Below are 18,901 nucleotides of genomic sequence, written 5' to 3' on the forward strand. Positions count from 1 at the left end.
ATTGTCTTAGCTAATTTAATGTCGTTTTTGCCATTATAAATTCAATTGAGGATAACTGTTTTAAAAAATTAAAGAAATATGAGACAAAATAAAATCAACAATTAAACATCCCACATTCCCACGTAATGAAAGATGTGAGAGGGAAAAAGATTGAGGAGGGAGAAAAAATGTAATAATTTTTTTTTGAAAATTTTAAATAATTATATGTTCTTTATTTTAAACTTATTTCTTATTATTTTTGTACTAAATTAAAGATTTTATCATTATTTTCAGTTTAAGATGCATATTGATTTTTTTATGAATAAAAAATATGTGCAAAATAATATTATTTTATCATTTATTAATAAATTTGACAAATTTGATTCTTGAAAAAATATTTAATATGCATCTTATATGAAAGATCGTAACAAAATATTTACTTTTGTGTAATTTTTTTTTTAATGAATAAGTTACGATCATTCAAAATTTCAAAGTTTATATAATTTTTTCTTTCTTCTATCCTTTTTTTTATTATCTATATTCGTTTTATTTCATATTTTTATTAGAAAAATTATTAAAACATGTGCTATTTATGTTGACCTTAAGTCTAATGAACAAATGTCTAAGTAGTATTATAAGGATATTCTTTTTATTTTAGTTGTTGAAAAGAATAACTATATAAGAAAGAGTTATCATAAATTTGAGATAGAATAAATAATATATTTGCACAATATGAATTTCAAAATTTGAAGAAATTCACCAAAAATTACTAAGTTTGTAATATAAAAAAACTAAAATGATATAATTGTAGCAATTTTCAAGTAAGATTTGACATAAATTATATATACATATATAATAAATAATATTTAATATTTATATTTATATATTATTAAAAATATCAATTCGTATGATTGTCGTTAGGGATGTCAAAAAAGTTCGAAACTGATGGGTCGACCTGAATAGACCGATAAAAAAGGAGGGTTAGAGGTGAAAATTTTTAGCATGAAAAAAATCTAGCCCGAATGACCCTAACTGAAAATAGACCGAGCCCGATAGGGTCGGCCCGATTAATTGAACACTTTCTAAATAATTACTTTTTAAACTTGGATACTTTATTTTTTGGGTTAATTGTCGCTGAATCCATATACTTTTTCAAATTTTGGATTTTTCCCATGACAAAAAAAAATCTGAATTAGAATTTATGAATTGAAAAATCGATAGGAATTTTCTCCGACGTCCGATTTTTCCTCCAAACTTAATCCGAGTTGGCAGTCGGAGATCCAGCGTGTCTTCGTCGTCCGTTCAATGAAACGACACCGTTGACATTTAAATAAAACGACATCGTTTTAAGCGTGGCTTTGGACAAATTAACCCAAAATTAAGGGTTTTCCTTCATTTCCAATTTTCAGGTCCGATTTAAGGTTCTTAGAGCAATTTCAACAGCAAATTTTCAGCAATCTGGGCCAAGAGCAATTTCAACAGCAATTTTCCAGCAATAAAAAATTCATCGAATTCTGAGAAATTTCCAGGATTCATTGCTCTGCTTCACGATCTCCTCCTTGAGTGAGTCCCGCCGCCGCACACCGCCCGCGCGTCGTCGCCACACCTAGGGTTATGTCCTGCAAATAACTTCAATGAAAAAGGGGGAAAATATCATCTGGAAATGGTCTAAATCTAAGCTCCTCTCTCTACATAGCAATGTCACCGACGACAGAGCAACCTTCGGTAGCCATTGTCGCCTCAGAATCCCGGTGTGCGTCATCGCCGATTATAGATCCAGCCTTCTCTCATCGTTCTCTCTCTCACAGATCTTTTCGAACTCAAGTGTTGGAGTTCATCTTCTAGTTGTTTGGTGTTCAGAAGACTGAAGACCGGAGGAATGAAGAATGAAGAACGAAGGATTGAAGACTGAAGACTGAAGAACTCGACTGAAGTTTCGTTTAAAGGCAGAGTCAAACACTGATGTTTGACTGATCGAGTTTCTCAACTGAAGAATCAGTTATGACTGATTCATCTAATGCTGGCTACGTGGAATCAGCGAAGTGATACTAAAGTCAAGTATCAGTTGACATTCTTCCTCTGACTGAACCTCCAACGTTAAAAGGAAGCCACGCAATCAAAGTACAGCCGCATTAAATGCAGAGATACATAGGATCGTCCTTTCTCTGCAGAGCATACTTTTTTGGTGATTACCTTTTCAGAGGCACCTTATCTCCTGTACCTGAGTAGCCATTTCTCACCAAACAAGGAACCTCGGAGATTGAAGCCTCAGCAAAATTTGAATTACTCTCTAACGGATGAATTCTTAAAGACCATCTCCGCCAACAGATCTATTCAAGACCTCTCCTATAAATAGAGCTCGGGAATCGCTTCAATCTTCACCGATTCAAACACACAAGGTGAAACGCTGCCGAAATTGTAACTCAGCCAACCAAAGCCTTCCAAAATTTGAATCGAAGAAGAAAATCACAAAGCCAACATCAATCCATTGTTGATTACATACATTCTCTTAGAATCTTAGGCAAATATTGTTTATCCAAAGTCTAAGTTACTGATTACAGATAGCATGTTTTCTGTGATCTAGTTGGTAGTTTTCGAACCTCCTTTCAACTGAGCGAAAAGAGTGTTTGAGTTGTGTGGAGTTCAGACCAGTGTTCTGATTTCAAGAGATCTTAGTGCCCAGTGCACGCTAAGTGTGTTTGAGAAATTCAACCCAGTATGTTGGTGCTGAAACGTGTGATTTCAGTTCAAGGTTTGCTGTGCACCCATAAGCATAAGCCCAGAGTGTTGGTCAATGTGATCAACTGACCGTGGATATAGGAATTGGATTCCGAACCACGTAAAAATCCCTTTATCGTTTATCGCTTTCAATTTTACTTTCTTATCTGTGCACAAACGTTCTTAACTGAAACTGACTAATCGCAAAGTGAAATATTAACCTGACAACGTGTTTCTAAAAGACTTTTTCAAAAGACAAAGTTTTTCGTTGCGTGTGTTATTAGTCTCACTGATAATTCTTCGGATAGTCAGTAAGATTCATAATACTTCTCTGTTCAATCCAAGACTGAAGCTCTACGAGTAAATCAGTTAAAGTCTTGACTTTAACTGATATCTTTACTGAAGTGTTTTTCAGTATCAGTCTTCAACTTTTCGTTAACTGGATCATCAGTCATACTTTTCAGTATCAGTTAACTGTGAAAGGTTGTATTGTGTTTGATTTTGAAAAACTGCCTTTAGGTGTATTCCCCCTCCCCCCAATACACATATTCTAGACCTTCCGGGACCCAACATGAACAAAGTCTTAAATCTGGAATTAGGGCTTTTTTTATTTTGTAAGAATTTCAGAGGCTTTTCGTTAATATTAGGGGAAATTAGAGGAATTGCAGAGGTGGAAAATATTTCTTGTGTGGCAGCTAAGTCATACTTTTATTTTATCACCTCGAATAAATGTGGACACATGTGATCGGAGTCATTTCGGCGATGGCCGGAAAACGGACACGTGGGAAAATTCCTATCGATTTTTTAATTCATGGATTCTAATTCAGATTTTTTTTGTCATGGGAAAAACCCGAAATTTGAAAAAGTATATGGATTTAGCGGCAATTAACCCTTATTTTTTAATTAGATAATTACATTTTGATGCTTGTAGAATATGTTTTGATTTTTTACAACAGTTAATAACAAACATTTATGATATAAAGTCAAAGAAAGATAGTCATTTATGTTAGATTTATATAACGAAGTTAAAATTAGATATTATGTAAACTTACGCTAAAATAACAGTAATTTTTTTTAATATCTAAAACAAGGTTAAATGTCTTACTTTAAAAAATACGACATATTTTTATTACAAGAATATGATTATCTATAAAAAAAATAACAATATAAAAAAATCGTAAACTTCCAGACCCAAACGAGTTAGCCCGAAACCAAGTGAATTAGGGTTAGGGTCGAAAAATTTTAGCCCAAAAAATAAAAAATCAATTAGTCTGAATCGAAAATAGCCCAAAACTGAATGTGTTAACCCAAAACTATACAAATGGACTAACTCGATTGACAATGACATCCCTAATTGTCGTGCATAGGGGTGAGCAGGGGGTCGGATCCGAACTGAGCCGAACCGACCCGTTAGATTTGTTGGACCGATTTTTTTGAAAGAATGGTCCGACCCGGACCGATTATTGAGGGTGGACCGACCCGGGATTAGACCAAAGCCAAGCAACGGGTCCGGTTCGATCCGGGTCCGACGTCCCAACAAATTTTAGTGGGCAATGGGCATTTTGAGAAATAATTTCATATTAAAGAGGGAGAGAGATAGAAATAATTTCAGATTCATATTTCAAGGGGCACAATAAACAATAACAATTTCTCAATAATTTTTTCTTATTTCAAGACTAACTGACTAACACAACGAATCTGACTAGCAAATCAAATTAATCAATGTTTTCTTTCTTCAACATGATAGATGCATATATACACAAACTTACCGGAGTCAGCCGTTGGGATCGTCGGCAAGGACTGCTTGCTGCCGCTGCGGGTCTGGGTTCGGCGACGAGGACTGCTTGTTGCAGGCCTGTGGGCGGCGGCGCGGCGAGAGTATGGAGAGTGGATTCGAGAAAGAGAGCCGAGATGGGGCAGTGGGTGCGACTGCGCGAGAATGAAGAGAGGCCATGGGGCTTCGCGGGACAGTCCGGCGGGAGGCTGGGCGGCGGTCCAGTTCGGTACGGGTGGGGCGGCGGGTTTGAGTGGGTGGGGTGGCAGTGGCAGCTAGGGTTAGATGTCAAGGGGCTGAGTTCAATCTTCGATGCTTAGAGCACCCGCATCGCGGGTACTCGAGTGAGTCCTCGAGGAGACGAGCGGCTTCGAGGAGGGCGATGCGGCGTGGAGGTCCTCGAGGAGTACCCGAGTTATCGGGTATCCTCGAGAAGGCGCGTGCTCTGCACGCGCCAGAAATAAAAAAAAATATTAATTTGGTTTCGAATTTCGACCGTTTTTCAATTTCTTTTTTTTTCCTTCCCAACGGCTATTTCAACGGCTTTTTTCCATTTTCCTTTTTTTTTTAATCTTCTTTTCTCTCTATAAATAATACTTCTCCCTCAACTCCATTCACCTACAATTCATTCATCACAACTCATTTTCATTCATCACAACTCATTCCTTCTTCCTCCTACAATTTTTCTTGCAAAATATCATATTCGTTCTTCCAAAAATGTCGTCACCTGAACATGATTCTTCGCCCGATTCCGACGAAGTCGCTGAAAAGTTCATGGAGTTGGTTGAGCTGCAGAAACAAGTGCTTCAATCATACTGCCCCCAACCGGCGCCGGAGCCGGCGCGTGCGAAACGTCCCCGATCATACGTCCACCGTGATCGTGAAGAGGCCCATGTACGTCTTATGCAAGACTACTTCGTCGACAATCCAACGTATGGCCCTACTTTTTTCCGGCGTCGATTTTGCATGCAGAAGGAGCTTTTCTTGCGCATCGTCGAGGCTGTTCAAGGTGAAGATATTTACTTTCATATGAGCACTGATGCACTCGGTCGAGATTCTCTTTCTCCTTTGCAGAAATGCACGTCGGCTATCCGCCAATTAGCCACCGGGGTTAGTGCGGATGTGTTCGATGAGTATCTCAAAGTGGCGGACTCAACCGGTCGTCTATGCCTAAAGAAGTTCTGCAAGGCAGTCATACGGGCTTTTGGAGCCCATTACCTGCGCCGTCCAACGGCAACAGACGTGCAATGCCTACTCCGAATGCACGAGGCGAGACATGGTTTTCCCGGGATGCTCGGGAGCTTAGACTGCATGCATTGGGCGTGGAAGAACTGCCCAAAGGCGTGGCACGACGCATACACACGCGGGGATCAGGGAGAGCCCACCTTGATATTGGAGGCCGTTGCCTATTTCGATTTGTGGATTTGGCACGCCTTCTTCGGTGTCACTGGTTCAAACAACGACATCAATGTGCTGAATCAGTCTCCTCTCTTCTCCGACGTGTTAGGAGGAACTGCGGCGCCGGTGGTCTTTCATGCCAACCAGCGCGAATACCGGATGGGCTACTATTTATGTGAGTCGTGACGGCATATATCCGGAGTGGCGTTGCTTCGTGAAGAGTCCATCAATGGCAACCAATCCGAAGGAGGCAAGGTTCAAGAATATGCAAGAATCGGCACGGAAGGATGTGGAACGCGCCTTCGGAGTCCTTCAAGCTCGGTGGAGAATCATTCGAAGTCCGGCGCGCAATTGGTACGTAGAGCACCTGAAGGACATCATGATGTGTTGCATCATTCTCCACAACATGATTGTGGAGCAAGAAGGTGAAGCGGCTGCCAACTGGAGAGATGATGACGGGGCGTCTAGCAGTGGTTCGACGGAGAGTGCTGGACAAACACCGGTGTCCTTCGAGGAATATGTGCGAAGGGATAGCCTTCTCCGAGATAGACAACTACATGCTCAGCTCCGATATGATTTGACTGAGCACCTTTGGGCACGTTTCGGACCTCTAGGGCCAGAGTAGTTAATTTTTAGGAATTATTTTTATTTTATTAAAGTTTTATGTAATATTTAGGATTTTATAATTAATGCAATTTAAATTTGTAATTAATTGTGTTATTTAAATTTGAGAAATAAAATTTAAATGAAAAACATAAAATCAAAACTAATATTATCAAGTAGGCTATCAAGGAACCCAAATGCAGCACTACCTACTCAATAACACAAACACTATCAAGGAGACTATCAAGGAGGTCCCAATGCGGATGCTCTTATGCAATATGCCAATGGATTTCAGTTTCTAGATTCACGTCACTTGAAGGATAGGGTTCACTTGGAAATTTGAAATTATATTTTATTAATATTATTATAAATATTAAATATATAAAATAAATAAATAAATTTTAAATGTATGGGTCGATTCGAGTTCGACCCAGATCAACCCGACAAAAAATCAATCCTAAAAATTGGATCTAGCCCGGACTATATACATATATAATGGATCGGTTCGATCCGGTTCGGACCAAACCCATCAGTTCAGGTGGATTCGACAAATTTGGATTGGGTTTGCTCACTCCTAGTCGTGCATAGCACGGCGGTTATACTAGTTGACTTTAAAGGCGAGCCTTCAACCACCTGAAACCGAATGGGATTCGAGCTTTGGTTTTAGGTTTTGGTTTTAACCTTCTGACTTTTTTTGCCAACCTTTTCTTTCAATCATTTTTTATAAAAGAATACCAAATCTATATATACATTATATGTTCAATTGTATTTGATTACCTTAACTAACCAAATTCAATTTTTTTAAGGTTAATTGTTTGTAAATACATGAAATATAAAATTATTTTTCATCAATTAAAATCAAACCAATTAAATTTATCTGTTTAGTATAGCTTTTTAGTTTTCGCTCTCTATTTTTGTGTGTAAAAATCATTCAGTGTTCTGTTTTTTTTATAAATTACATAAGTAAATAAAGAAATTTAAAAACCCACGTGACGAAGGACTCGAACGCAACGCAAGACCTCAGGTTTTTGGGCATTAATCTCCTATCACTAGACTAACAAACATGCGTTGAAGTTTCTTAAAATATGGTCTCGTGGTTTTTTTCTCATTTTATGTCAATAAATTCATCTTATATTTTATTAGGTTGCACCTAATTTTCTTCGTTTTCAATACAGCTAGAGAAATTATTCTAAAAAAAAAGAAAAAACAGCTAGAGAAATTAGATATATCTTGAACTTGACTTTATTATGGATGTGTATTGTGTAACGAAGTGTGATTGAATTAATTTGATATAATATTCCCAATAATTTGATACCCAAAGTAATTAAATGTTAGAAATGGCACTTACAGCCCAAGCATTATCGGGTGGAAACGCCATCAACAAACAGCAGAGGAGGAAGAAGTGCCATAATCTGGCATTTCTTCATCTTCTTGCCCGAAAAATGCTATCTTTGTGCGGCTACGGTAAGATGAATAAGGTGGAAGCTGTTAGAATGTTATTTTTTTTTTTTTGTATGTGTCTCGTCATGTCTTTTTTATTGAGCATATTCCTCTATATTCCATTCCTTCATCTCCTAACAATATGACTAGATCTGACCTCATACATGTTGACCCGTTTGTTAGCGATTGTGAGCTTGAACATGCAGGTACCAATGATGATGTTACTAATGATATTGCCCAACCTGCCTCTCCTGCTCCTTCTCCACCTCATGTGAATGTGGATCCACCTCTTCGTCGTTCTACCCGTGTCAGTAAGTCTACTCGTCTTCCTGATTTTGCTTATTCTGCATATTCTCCTTCTTTCACACTAACAGGATCAAAACATCTATAACCCTTTTGACCTTCCCCATACCCTAGGAAAATACACAAGGCAGAACGAGAGGATAACTTATTTCGCTCAACATGAGGGCGAAGAACGAAGCAAGCACATCCAAACACACGCAGATGAGTGTAGTCAGGGGCATAGCCAAAAAGCTTTTCAAAAGGAGACACGCCTTTGGTAAGGGCAGATGGGATCCTATTTATCAAGTAAACAGAGGTATAAAGCAAGGTTGGTTGCTAAGGGGTTTTCACAACAATATGGTCTAGATTATGAAGAAACATTTGCTCCTGTTGCCAAAATGACCACGGTTCGTACTCTCATTGCTGTTGCTGCTGCCCGTCAATGGGATCTCTCTCAGATGGATGTCAAGAATGCCTTCTTACATGGAGATCTTATTGATGAAGTCTACATGACTCCTCCTCCAGGAGTCTCCCACAAAGCTGGATACGTTTGTCGGCTAAAGAAATCTTTGTATGGTCTAAAACAAGCATCTCGCTCTTGGTATGACACATTCTCCATTGCTCTTATTTCTCTTGGTTTTCGTATGAGCGAATGTGATCATGCACTTTTTGTCAAGACCTCGGATTCTGGTATTATCCTCGTTTCTCTATATGTTGATGATATGATCATAACTGGGAGTGACACAACTGGAATTTCTTCATTGAAATCAGATTTAGCATCTCGCTTTGAAATGAAGGATTTAGGTCCTCTTAGATATTTTCTTGGTATTGAGGTTTGTAAATCCCCCAGGGGGTATCTCTTATCTCAGTCCAAATATATTGCTGACATTCTTGATCGTGCTCATCTTACTGACACTCGCACTATTGACACTCCTATGGAAGCAAATGTTCAGTACTCCACATCTGATGGTTTACCTTTGGAGGATCCTACCTTGTATCGCACCATTGTTGGGAGTTTGGTCTACCTAACTATCTCTCGTCCGGATATTGCTTATGCTGTCCACATTGTCAGTCAGTTTGTCTCTTCTCCTACCACAGTTCATTGGTCTGCTGTTCTTCGCATTCTTCGCTATCTTCGAGGTACGATGTTCCACAGTCTCTTGTACTCTACCACTTCATCACTTGAGCTTCGTGCCTTTTCTGATGCTGATTGGGCCAGTGATCCTATTGATCGAAAATCTACTACTGGGATGTGTGTATTTTTCGGTGATTCTCTTATCTCTTGGAAGAGTAAGAAACAAAAGGTTGTTTCTCGATCATCTACAGAAGCTGAGTACCGAGCCATGGCCTCCACTATTACTGAGATTATCTGGCTAAGGTGGTTACTCTCTGAAATGGGTGTCTCCATCTCTAAACCAACTCCAATGTATTGTGACAATAAGAGTGCTATTCAAATTGCTCACAACTCTGTCTTCCATGAGCGTACTAAACACATTGAGATCGACTGTCACTTCACTCGCCATCATTTGCAGCAGGGGACACTTTAGTTACCTTTTATTGCTTCTTCATCACAGATTGCAGATTTGCTCACCAAGTCTCTTCCACTTCCGCGCTTTCGTGCTCTGGTTGGCAAACTCTCAATGCTCGTCGCAGCGACATCTTGAGTTTGAGGGAGGGTGTTAGAATGTTATTTTTATTAGTTAGTCATTAGGGGCTTATTTGTCATTTCATTATATGTATTATTCTTATGTATTCATCAGACTTTGTATGCACAATTATTGATTGTTATTAGATCTATTTTCTCTCTCAAATATCGCAAGCTTTCAGAAGCATCATAATCTAGAGCGACGGATGGACTTTATAGGATTAAAAGGACGCCCGGAAGCCACTGCTGCACTTGTCGTGGAGGCCAAAAATCTCAGATCCCAGTCCTCAACATTCTTTGGAACACAAACATCGAAGAGGAACTCACCTACAACACCGTGGGCACTCATCTTTGGGGGCCTCCACAGAGCTATGTATTCATCCCTGTCCTCCTGATACTCTACAGAGCTCGGCACGTCGAAATAATCATTCAAGTCGACGGCTTCTCTTGACACTGCTGCTGCTTTCCTTAGGCCGTTGAATGGATCAGAAATTTCATCGTTTCCGCCTTCTACGCCCATCTTCTCGCCTTCAAGCTGTCGTATTCGTTGGGAATAGGTTATAGCAGCTTTTCTCAGTAGCTCAGTCACGGCTGCGCTGTATTCTTCTGGATGATGCCGAAAATGACCTGTGGCACCATCATTCATATTATTTCATGTCCACAAGCCCAAGCAGTATAAGAGAAATCACGATTAGAGCAAAGTGCAAAACCGACTGTGTTTAGCTTTCATCGATTAGTTGTGAGTTTTATTAACCGAGGAAAACGGAGAGAAAAAACAGACAAGTTCGAAAGCTTACCAACGTGCGATGATTTATTCCACTTAACCAATTTAACATCGGCTCCAAGATTTTTCAGCCTACTGGCAAAATTGAATATTATTTGAAACGGAGCAAGCTCGTCATCCTCGGAACATAATATGAGATATGGAGCCCGGAAACTCTGGTAGCATTAAAACAACTGTGCACAATTAGCCAAAGCGTAAGACAAGTAATTTCAAATCAAATTCTGAAGGTGCTTACAACTGTGGAGTACAGAGTCTGCCAGTATTCAGCACGCTGCGATTCTAATCTGCTAAGAAAGAGCGCTTCCATGGTGGAGGAGATGCCGCTTGTTATCCATGACGCCACGAGTGGAGGACGTGAAATTTTAAAACCAGTTTGATGGAGAATAAAACGTTTCCCTAAGTCACTAACGAAATCCACTGGACAAGAATCGAATATGTAGCCAGAAATAGAGTCTCTGACAAGCCGACATTCATCCTTCATTGGGAAAATAGACCACAATATGAGCAAATCTTTTTAACAAAGGTTATTGTATAATGAGGAAAATGGATTTATTTAACCTATTTGGTTCCTAATCACCAATTACGTTTTTAACAACATACATTGAGATAGGGCGAAAGATGGTCATGTCATTATAAAGAAGCAGAAACTCTGCAGAATGTTGCTTTTGGTGTGAACTACCCATATATTTGGATATGTGGAGCATAATATCAGGATAACAAACATCACATTATATACGAAACATAATATTAACAGGGTGCTCAATGAAGTTACCTGGTTGATTTGCTCTTCATGCTTTCCTTCAATTATCTGCAAACAAATGGAAGAGAATTATATTTAATTTGCCAAGTTTAACCAAAGAACTCATTGTCCTGAGTTTCTATGATAAATAAGTAATTACATAAGAAAGATAAATAGACTTTCATCAGACGAGCAAGAATAGTATTTACCTGAAGAACCTTATACATACAAGCTTTTGGACCACCAGAAAAAGATGCAAATATGATGGGGCATGGCCTTATTTTTAATTCCTGCAGGTGAAATTGAAAACAAAGCACCGATACACAACAAGTTTCTAATATTTGGCAAACACATCAAATTTCATCTAAGTAATTTTACAGGTGTTTATTTGTTGTTCCTAGGGAGGAGAATGGTATGATAATCATGTCTTCAAAAACTCAAGTAACAGGAAAGCCTAATTAAGGTATCCGGTATCACCGACTGTCTGAAATTGATAGATCATAAACATCAACTTGTATTATTATTAGGGCTAGTTAATCATGCTTGAGAGAGGTCTCCAAAAGCAAGTTAAACAGTCATTAAGGAACTAAACTACTACTAAATTTTTATCTCATATTATTATGAAAGCTATTTTGCATTTTTCAAATAAGTCCGGATTCATTCCTTTAAGGTATTCCTTCACGAGGCATCCTTATAAACTTAGAACAGATTGCATGAGTAAGGGCTATCAAGTTTCGGAAGACAAATACTTAACAGCCACTGAATTTCATAAAACTGACCTGAATGAGCTCGTTAACTATTTCCTGAGCTAACGATGCAGCCTTATCAGGAAAAAATCTGCCAACGAAAGAAAATCAGCATCTATTCTTACAAGTTACAGCTTACAATTAGATGCACACACACCCATCATTAGTATAAGAGAGTAAAGGACATAGGCTCAAATAATAATTCCATGTCAGTTATAGTTATGCAAAAATTATTCTACTAATAAATAGATCACACTTGCTCGACCTAAATATCAACCTATCAACCCGGCTTCCATCCACCATAGCCACCATTTTCATTCCAAATATTCAATAGCGAGCCAGTGACGAGTAACTTAACAAGTATTCTTATATCAATAAACCTGAACCTAACAAAAGAATTTAATGGCACCCTGTTTGTTCATACGAAGAAACTTTGTTCAGATTATCTTGGGAATGGAATTAGACAATAGCTTAATTTCCTAGTGTTTTGCTACCTACCTTCCCACACATACATTTTGGAAAACACAAAATTCCACCACCTGATGAACCATTAGAAGTCTCAACAACAACAAAAATTGCGAAAACAAAAACTTGTAAATAGAACAGCATCTCCATTAGAGGCAAAATAGTTTATCGAGCAATTATGTTAGTCGATAACCATTCACCAATATCAACCTCTGCAATTTACAACAGATTAACCAAATTTATGCAGTCCATGAGATACCCAATCCCAAGCACCTTATCCGAACTCCAAATCGGTAAAATTCACAAACGTTCAGTATTAAAACATGATGCGTCCCACATCGAAGGTAGATGAGACTCCTGGATGGATATAAGGTTGGGTCCAAACCTACACTCTTGAGCTAGCTTTTGAGAGTAGCTATGAGTCCGACTCTTATCATTTGGTATCAGAGCCACCTCATGCTATCCTCTCGATGTCCTTTGGGATTCCGCCGTTAGCCGACTGCCTCAGTCGGTCTCAACGAGTCAACGGGGTGGGGGATGATGCGTCCCACATCGAAGGTAGATGAGTCTCTCCTAAACCTACACTCTTGAGCTTTGAGCTAAAGCTTTTGAGAGTAGTTATCATTTCTCCAAATTCAACCAACTAGGAAATAAACATAGAAGATGATCGTTCACACCACAGCTAAAACATCAATGAAATCTCCAAAAAAGAAAAAGACGAATTACAATCAACTCAAGATTGCCTACAACCAAGCATCAAAGAAAAAAATTCAGCAAACATGATCAAAAAGTCCAAATACCGAAATAGGGGGTGAAACAGAACCTTACAAATTGAGGATTTTAGGTTGGCAAACAATGGAATTCCAGCCGAGAGAGGAGTAGACGTCAACATAATTATTCAAATGCTTCTCCTGACTCGACATCCATGCAAATACCACAACTATTCCTTCCACTTTCCCCCTCTCCTTTCTTCGCCAATAATAACTTCCACCTAATCCCCACATCCTCCAAACTATTCCCACAAAGTTAGGATTTTAAGGCTTCCTCGAAAAATGAGAGCGGAATATTGCAAAGTTGAAGAGGTTTTTGGCTGGGCTCAAAGATAATTTGATGGGGTTGAACTTAATTACCAAGATTTTTTTTGAATTACATAGGTGTGTGTATATATATATATATATAATCAAATATCTACCCCATGAAAATTGAAGGCAAGATTGAATTCAAGAACTTTCTTAGAGGAAAATATTTAAGTGCTTCAATTTTACCATTTGAACTAGGTCTTATTGGCTGTGAAGATTTTTCTTTAAAGCTATTTATTACTCTCTTTATTATTTAAAAAAAATCCCATATCATGCTAAATATATATTTTAATAAAATTGTTATAAGTAGAATAAAAATATATTGTTTAATAAAATTATTGTAAGTGGAATAAAGATACATTATTAATTAAAAATTAGAATAAAAATATTATACTGTAATTAAATATTGAAGATAATGTGGAATGTGATCCTTCAAAAAATGAAATGATTTTTTTTTTGTGAATAAAAAAAAACGATAAGTGAAACTCTTTTTAGTTGGTGAAGGAAGTATTTTTTAGGGTAATTGGCGTATAAATAGATAAACTTTACTCATATTTTGGTATATAACATAACTTAAAATCTTAGTTATAAATATATGAACATTACTCACTTTTAATATTTAATATGACTTTAATTAAAAAAATACTATTTAATATGAATTTTAAAACATAATTATAAATGCATAAACTTTAAACTTACTTAATTTTTTATTCATTTTTTTCAAATTAAAGTTGACTTGGAATATCCGAATCTTGACGTGGACAATTTTGCACTAAAATACGACGGCGGCATTTTTTGTTAGAGGAAAATAACCCAAAACTAAAATATAAAAGTGAACGATGAAAATTTGTCTACAAATTTTACAAATTCAAAAAGATAATTTGAGATTTCAGAAAGCTTTTGTCTTTAAAATTTGAGATTTCAAAAAGCCAATTTTGTCATTCAAAAAGTCAATTTCAGAAATTCAAAATACAAAAAAAAAAAAAAAAAATAGTGGGCCAAAAATTGAATGGTGAATATTAATTTTTATAGCGATAAATTATCCACATCAAAATTCAGGCATTCTAAATCAGCTTTAATTTTGTAAAAAAAAAGTCAAAAATTGAATAATTTTAAAGTTCATATATTTATAAATATGTTTGAAAGTTTATGTTAAATACCAAAAGTGAGTAAAATTCATATATTTAGGATTTAAAATTTATGTTATATATCAAAAAGTGAGTAAATATCATGTATTTACACACCAATTGCCCTATTTTTAAGGAATTTTTTTTTTTGCTTTAAGTTGGAGGTTTGCTTATTCATCAAATTATGATTATCCAATTATCTGTTATATAGATTGCGAAACCCTCGTCCTGCGTGGCAGATCAGTCTACTTGGTCTTTCTCTTTGTTTTGTTTTTTTATTATTTGTTTGTTTTTTTTTTATATAGATACTTGAATAGTCTCTAAATAAGCTTATTATAAGAGTGGTTAAATTTTTCTTTTTATCCTTAATTATATCATGAAAAATTGAATAATTAAATAATTTGTATTGAGGACAAAGGTTATATGAAAAAATGACGTTATCTTTTATAAAGTTTTGAAATACGATATTTATATTATATTCAAATAAAATACTTATTTGAATACAAATGGAGAACTTTTTCATAGCTCAAATAAAATAAAGGCTTCCAAAATTTGCACTTGTAATCTTTCAAATTTCTCAACCTTTGTTGACCAAATTTTATGCTGTTTAATTTTCCTTTCATACCCTAATTCTATTGAGTTTGTAAAAATAAAAGAAACACTGATAATAATTGGTGTTTGAAATAAGGGGGAAAGAGATATGAGGATGTAAGATTGCATATTTATGTAATTAGCTTGAAATATTCAATTATTCGAGCTCTATTCAAATTTTTACTTTGTTAATCGAGTTTGGCTCGTTTGATATTTGAATACATGGTGTTTGAGCTCTAAAAAGTTTGAAAAATATTTAAAATGTGTTTTTGATCAATCTATTACTCGAGCTCGACTAATTTAAGTGCTCCTTTCCAAATATATACGTAAGCCCAATAAGTCTAGCACCGCCAAATTCGAGCTATTTATAAATAGGGCGCAAGCTCGACTAGCACGTGAATAATTATGTCCATTTGCATCCCTATTCGGAGCTATGTAGTAGACAAAGCAAAACTAGTAGATGTGTGGGTGGGTGGGTGGGTGGGTGGGTGGGTGGGGGGGGGGGGGGCGTGTGTTTAAAAGCCAAGCCAACCCTAAGCAAAACTAGTAGATGTGTGTGTGTGTGTGTGGGGGGGGGGGGGGTTGGCGTGTGTTTAAAAGCCAAGCCAACCCTAGCTATACATTGTCAAGCGACTAACTAAGGGCGATAGCCGATATGTAATAAATGAGAAAAAAAAAAGCGACGAATAAAATTTAACAAAGTTTTAAGAAATGGGATAAAATGAATAAATACCAGTTTTCATCCCAAAATTTTACGATTTAAAAAAAAATAAAAAAATCGATACAAAATAAAATTAATATAAGACATATCGTAGGTATTTTTATTCAATGATACTCCAATTATTGCTAACAATTGGTGGTTGAGTATATCAATTGGGGTTATTAACATCTAAATATACTAATTTTGGAGGTACTCTTATTTACTCCCTCCGTCCCGCGAGTCTTGACACGTTTTCCTTTTTTGGCCGTCCCACGAATCTTGACACGTTTCCTTTTTTGGCAATAATTATTACCTTCTCTCTCCTACTTTATCACCTTTATTATATTCTCTCTCCTACTTTATCACTTTTATTACCTTCTCTCTCCTACTTTATCAATTTTATACTTTATTAATTACACACTTAAAACACTAATCTACAACTCCTTAATTCCCGTGCCGAACCCAAACGTGTCAAGACTGGCGGGACGGAGGGAGTAGTTATTTTGTATATGAACGTTTGAAGGAGTCAAAAAAATACATGAACTTTATTGTTATCGTAATTTTGCCCCAAATTCAATTTTCGCTAATGTGGCAAGTTGAGATATCAACATATATTCATAAGACGTTTTAAAAAATAATATCGTATAAGATATCATATTATAAAACATAAACCTGAATATCATAGGGTTTTTATAGAGTTCGAGTGTTTAGAAATTGAATTTGTGGTAAAATTATTACAACAAAATTTATATACTTTTTACTCATTTCAAAGTTCATGTGCTAAAATAAATTACCCCAAAATCAATATATTTAGGGGCTAATAACCGTATTAATTAATAGTCCAAGCTGGACCAAGCATACTCTATTTATGTTGCAACAAATTAATAATTTTGACCGAAATAGTAATTTGACTAGAACTTTACTCAATCGATAGAGGAATGACTAAATTATCAAATTTAAAATACCTGTGTTAAATTAAAAAAGTTACAAAATTTAGATTTTATAGCTGTAAATCATGTTTTAATCATGATATGAGTTTTTTCTGAGGATTAATAGTGTTTTATGTTCCGAACTTTCAGCATTTTTTATAAAATATATTGAATTTTTGTTATCTCCTAAAAGATCTCCATTTTTAAACTTTTTTTATAAAATATTCCGTTATACAAAATTTGGTGATAGAAAAATGACAAAAAATTTCAAATTTTCAGCATTTTTTAACAATAGTGATTCCTAACAAGATTTTCCAACTTTGACGGTCCCTAAAATACTACATCTGGCAAGATAAGTAATTTTTCTTTCACCGAATTTTATATAGCGATATATTTTATGAAAATGTAAAAATTCAAAGTTTTTTAAAAGAAAATAAAAGTTCAGAACATTGTATAATAGTAAAAAAATTAAAAATTCAAAATATAAAACACCATTAACCATTTCTTTAATCATGCTTTAGTCCAAGAAAAATATTGATCGGAAGTATGGGGAAATTGTGCGGGGTCACATAAAAAATATAGTCCTGAGATTTTTTGAATAATATAAAATATTAAGTCTGAATTTCAATATGTGACAAGTCTAGCTCTACAATTTTTTATACTAATAAAATGATACTACAAATTTATTTTTGCAAGAAATAGTAAAGTTCATTTCCCCATATGAAAAGGGGAGAAAATACTAGATATAAAGAAATTTCTTAATGTTAAGCCATGTTAATTTTTTTATTTCGATAATTACTAATTACTATTCTGGTCTAAGTCCAATATAAACGAATCAGAGGTTCATCTAATACGAACCACGAAACTCGAACTCACGGCAAATTGATGAGCTAAACTCATGTTTAGAGCATCCGCATCACCTACACGATAGTGGCCTACTCGTGTAATGCTGGCATTGCGTAAGGTGATGCAGCCCTAAGTTACACGAGGGCTACACGTTCACATTCTAACGTGTAGCCCGCTTGGCCGTTCAAAATCAGCGCGTGTTTTACACGCGCGATTAAATAAATAAATAAAATTTGAATTTTGAATTTGATTGTCTCGATTTTCGTGCTTTTTTTGACCGATCAATTTTTTTTTAATTCTAGACTAGGATTTTAATTTATGTAATTTTAATTATGTTTTTAATTTTTTTAATGTAATTTTTAGGTTTTTTATTTTAATGAAATTTTAATTATTAGTAAAATGTGTTATTTAAGTTTGAGCAATTAAATTTAAGTGAAAAACATAAAAATCAAAACAAAAAAAATCATGTAAGCTATCATGTAATTCCAATGCAGCCTCTTTACACAATGTGGTCCCCCCTCATCAAGTAAGCTATCATGTAACACCAATGTGAATGCTCTTAGACGAACATCACATTAGAAGAAATATATTGATTAACATGTGGCGTTATTATCGTTGTCCCATTTTATATTTACCGTTGTTCCAATTATATATATATATATATATAGATTTATTTTCCTTTTTTGAATATTCTAAGTATATGTGCTCATTTTCATAAAAGTATATGTGCTCATTTTCATAAAAATAGTGGATACATTAGTGGCAATATATGTAAATATGTGAGAATGATTTGAAAGAGAAAGAGACTTTTTGGGCATCGTCAAGCTTTCAAGCAGCTCTTTCAAGTGCTGCCTAATCCCCCAACATGCTCAAGAACCGATAGCCGTCTCCTAGCCCGGCTTGAAGCGAAGTTGAATTATTTAACGATCCATTCATTCGTATAACTATTTACTCGATCCTAGAATGAGTTACATACCTGGGACTCAACGGAAAGTACGTAAGAGTGATAGTTAGTGAGATTATTTTCAAAAATAGACTAAAAAGATTTTTTATTGA

General features: G+C 35.8%; 1 protein-coding gene across 1 annotated transcript; it reads right to left on the bottom strand.

The window, feature by feature from the left end:
• Positions 1–7,728: 7,728 nt before the first annotated feature.
• On the bottom strand, positions 7,729–13,711 carry LOC131010860 (uncharacterized). The gene is made up of 8 exons (XM_057938541.1): positions 13,402–13,711; positions 12,142–12,199; positions 11,572–11,652; positions 11,396–11,431; positions 10,859–11,098; positions 10,637–10,778; positions 10,021–10,466; positions 7,729–7,953 (listed from the first exon to the last, which is right to left on the bottom strand). The coding sequence occupies exons 1-7, from the start codon at positions 13,575–13,577 to the stop codon at positions 10,027–10,029; spliced, it is 1,173 nt and encodes a 390-aa protein (XP_057794524.1). The 5' UTR covers positions 13,578–13,711; the 3' UTR covers positions 7,729–7,953; positions 10,021–10,026.
• Between the last annotated feature and the right edge of the window lie 5,190 nt (positions 13,712–18,901).

This window comes from Salvia miltiorrhiza, chromosome 2 (genome assembly GCF_028751815.1).
Source record: "Salvia miltiorrhiza cultivar Shanhuang (shh) chromosome 2, IMPLAD_Smil_shh, whole genome shotgun sequence".
In the NCBI taxonomy this organism is placed as follows: domain Eukaryota; kingdom Viridiplantae; phylum Streptophyta; class Magnoliopsida; order Lamiales; family Lamiaceae; genus Salvia; species Salvia miltiorrhiza.

Excerpts from the sequence above, each read along its gene's own strand:
- LOC131010860 (XM_057938541.1), bottom strand. The coding sequence starts at position 13,577 with ATGTGGGGATTAGGTGGAAGTTATTATTGGCGAAGAAAGGAGAGGGGG. Across the intron at positions 11,099-11,395 it reads ATGAAGAGCAAATCAACCAG|GATGAATGTCGGCTTGTCAG; the intron begins GTAACTTCATTG and ends TTCCCAATGAAG. Across the intron at positions 10,467-10,636 it reads GAATAAATCATCGCACGTTG|GTCATTTTCGGCATCATCCA; the intron begins GTAAGCTTTCGA and ends ATGGTGCCACAG.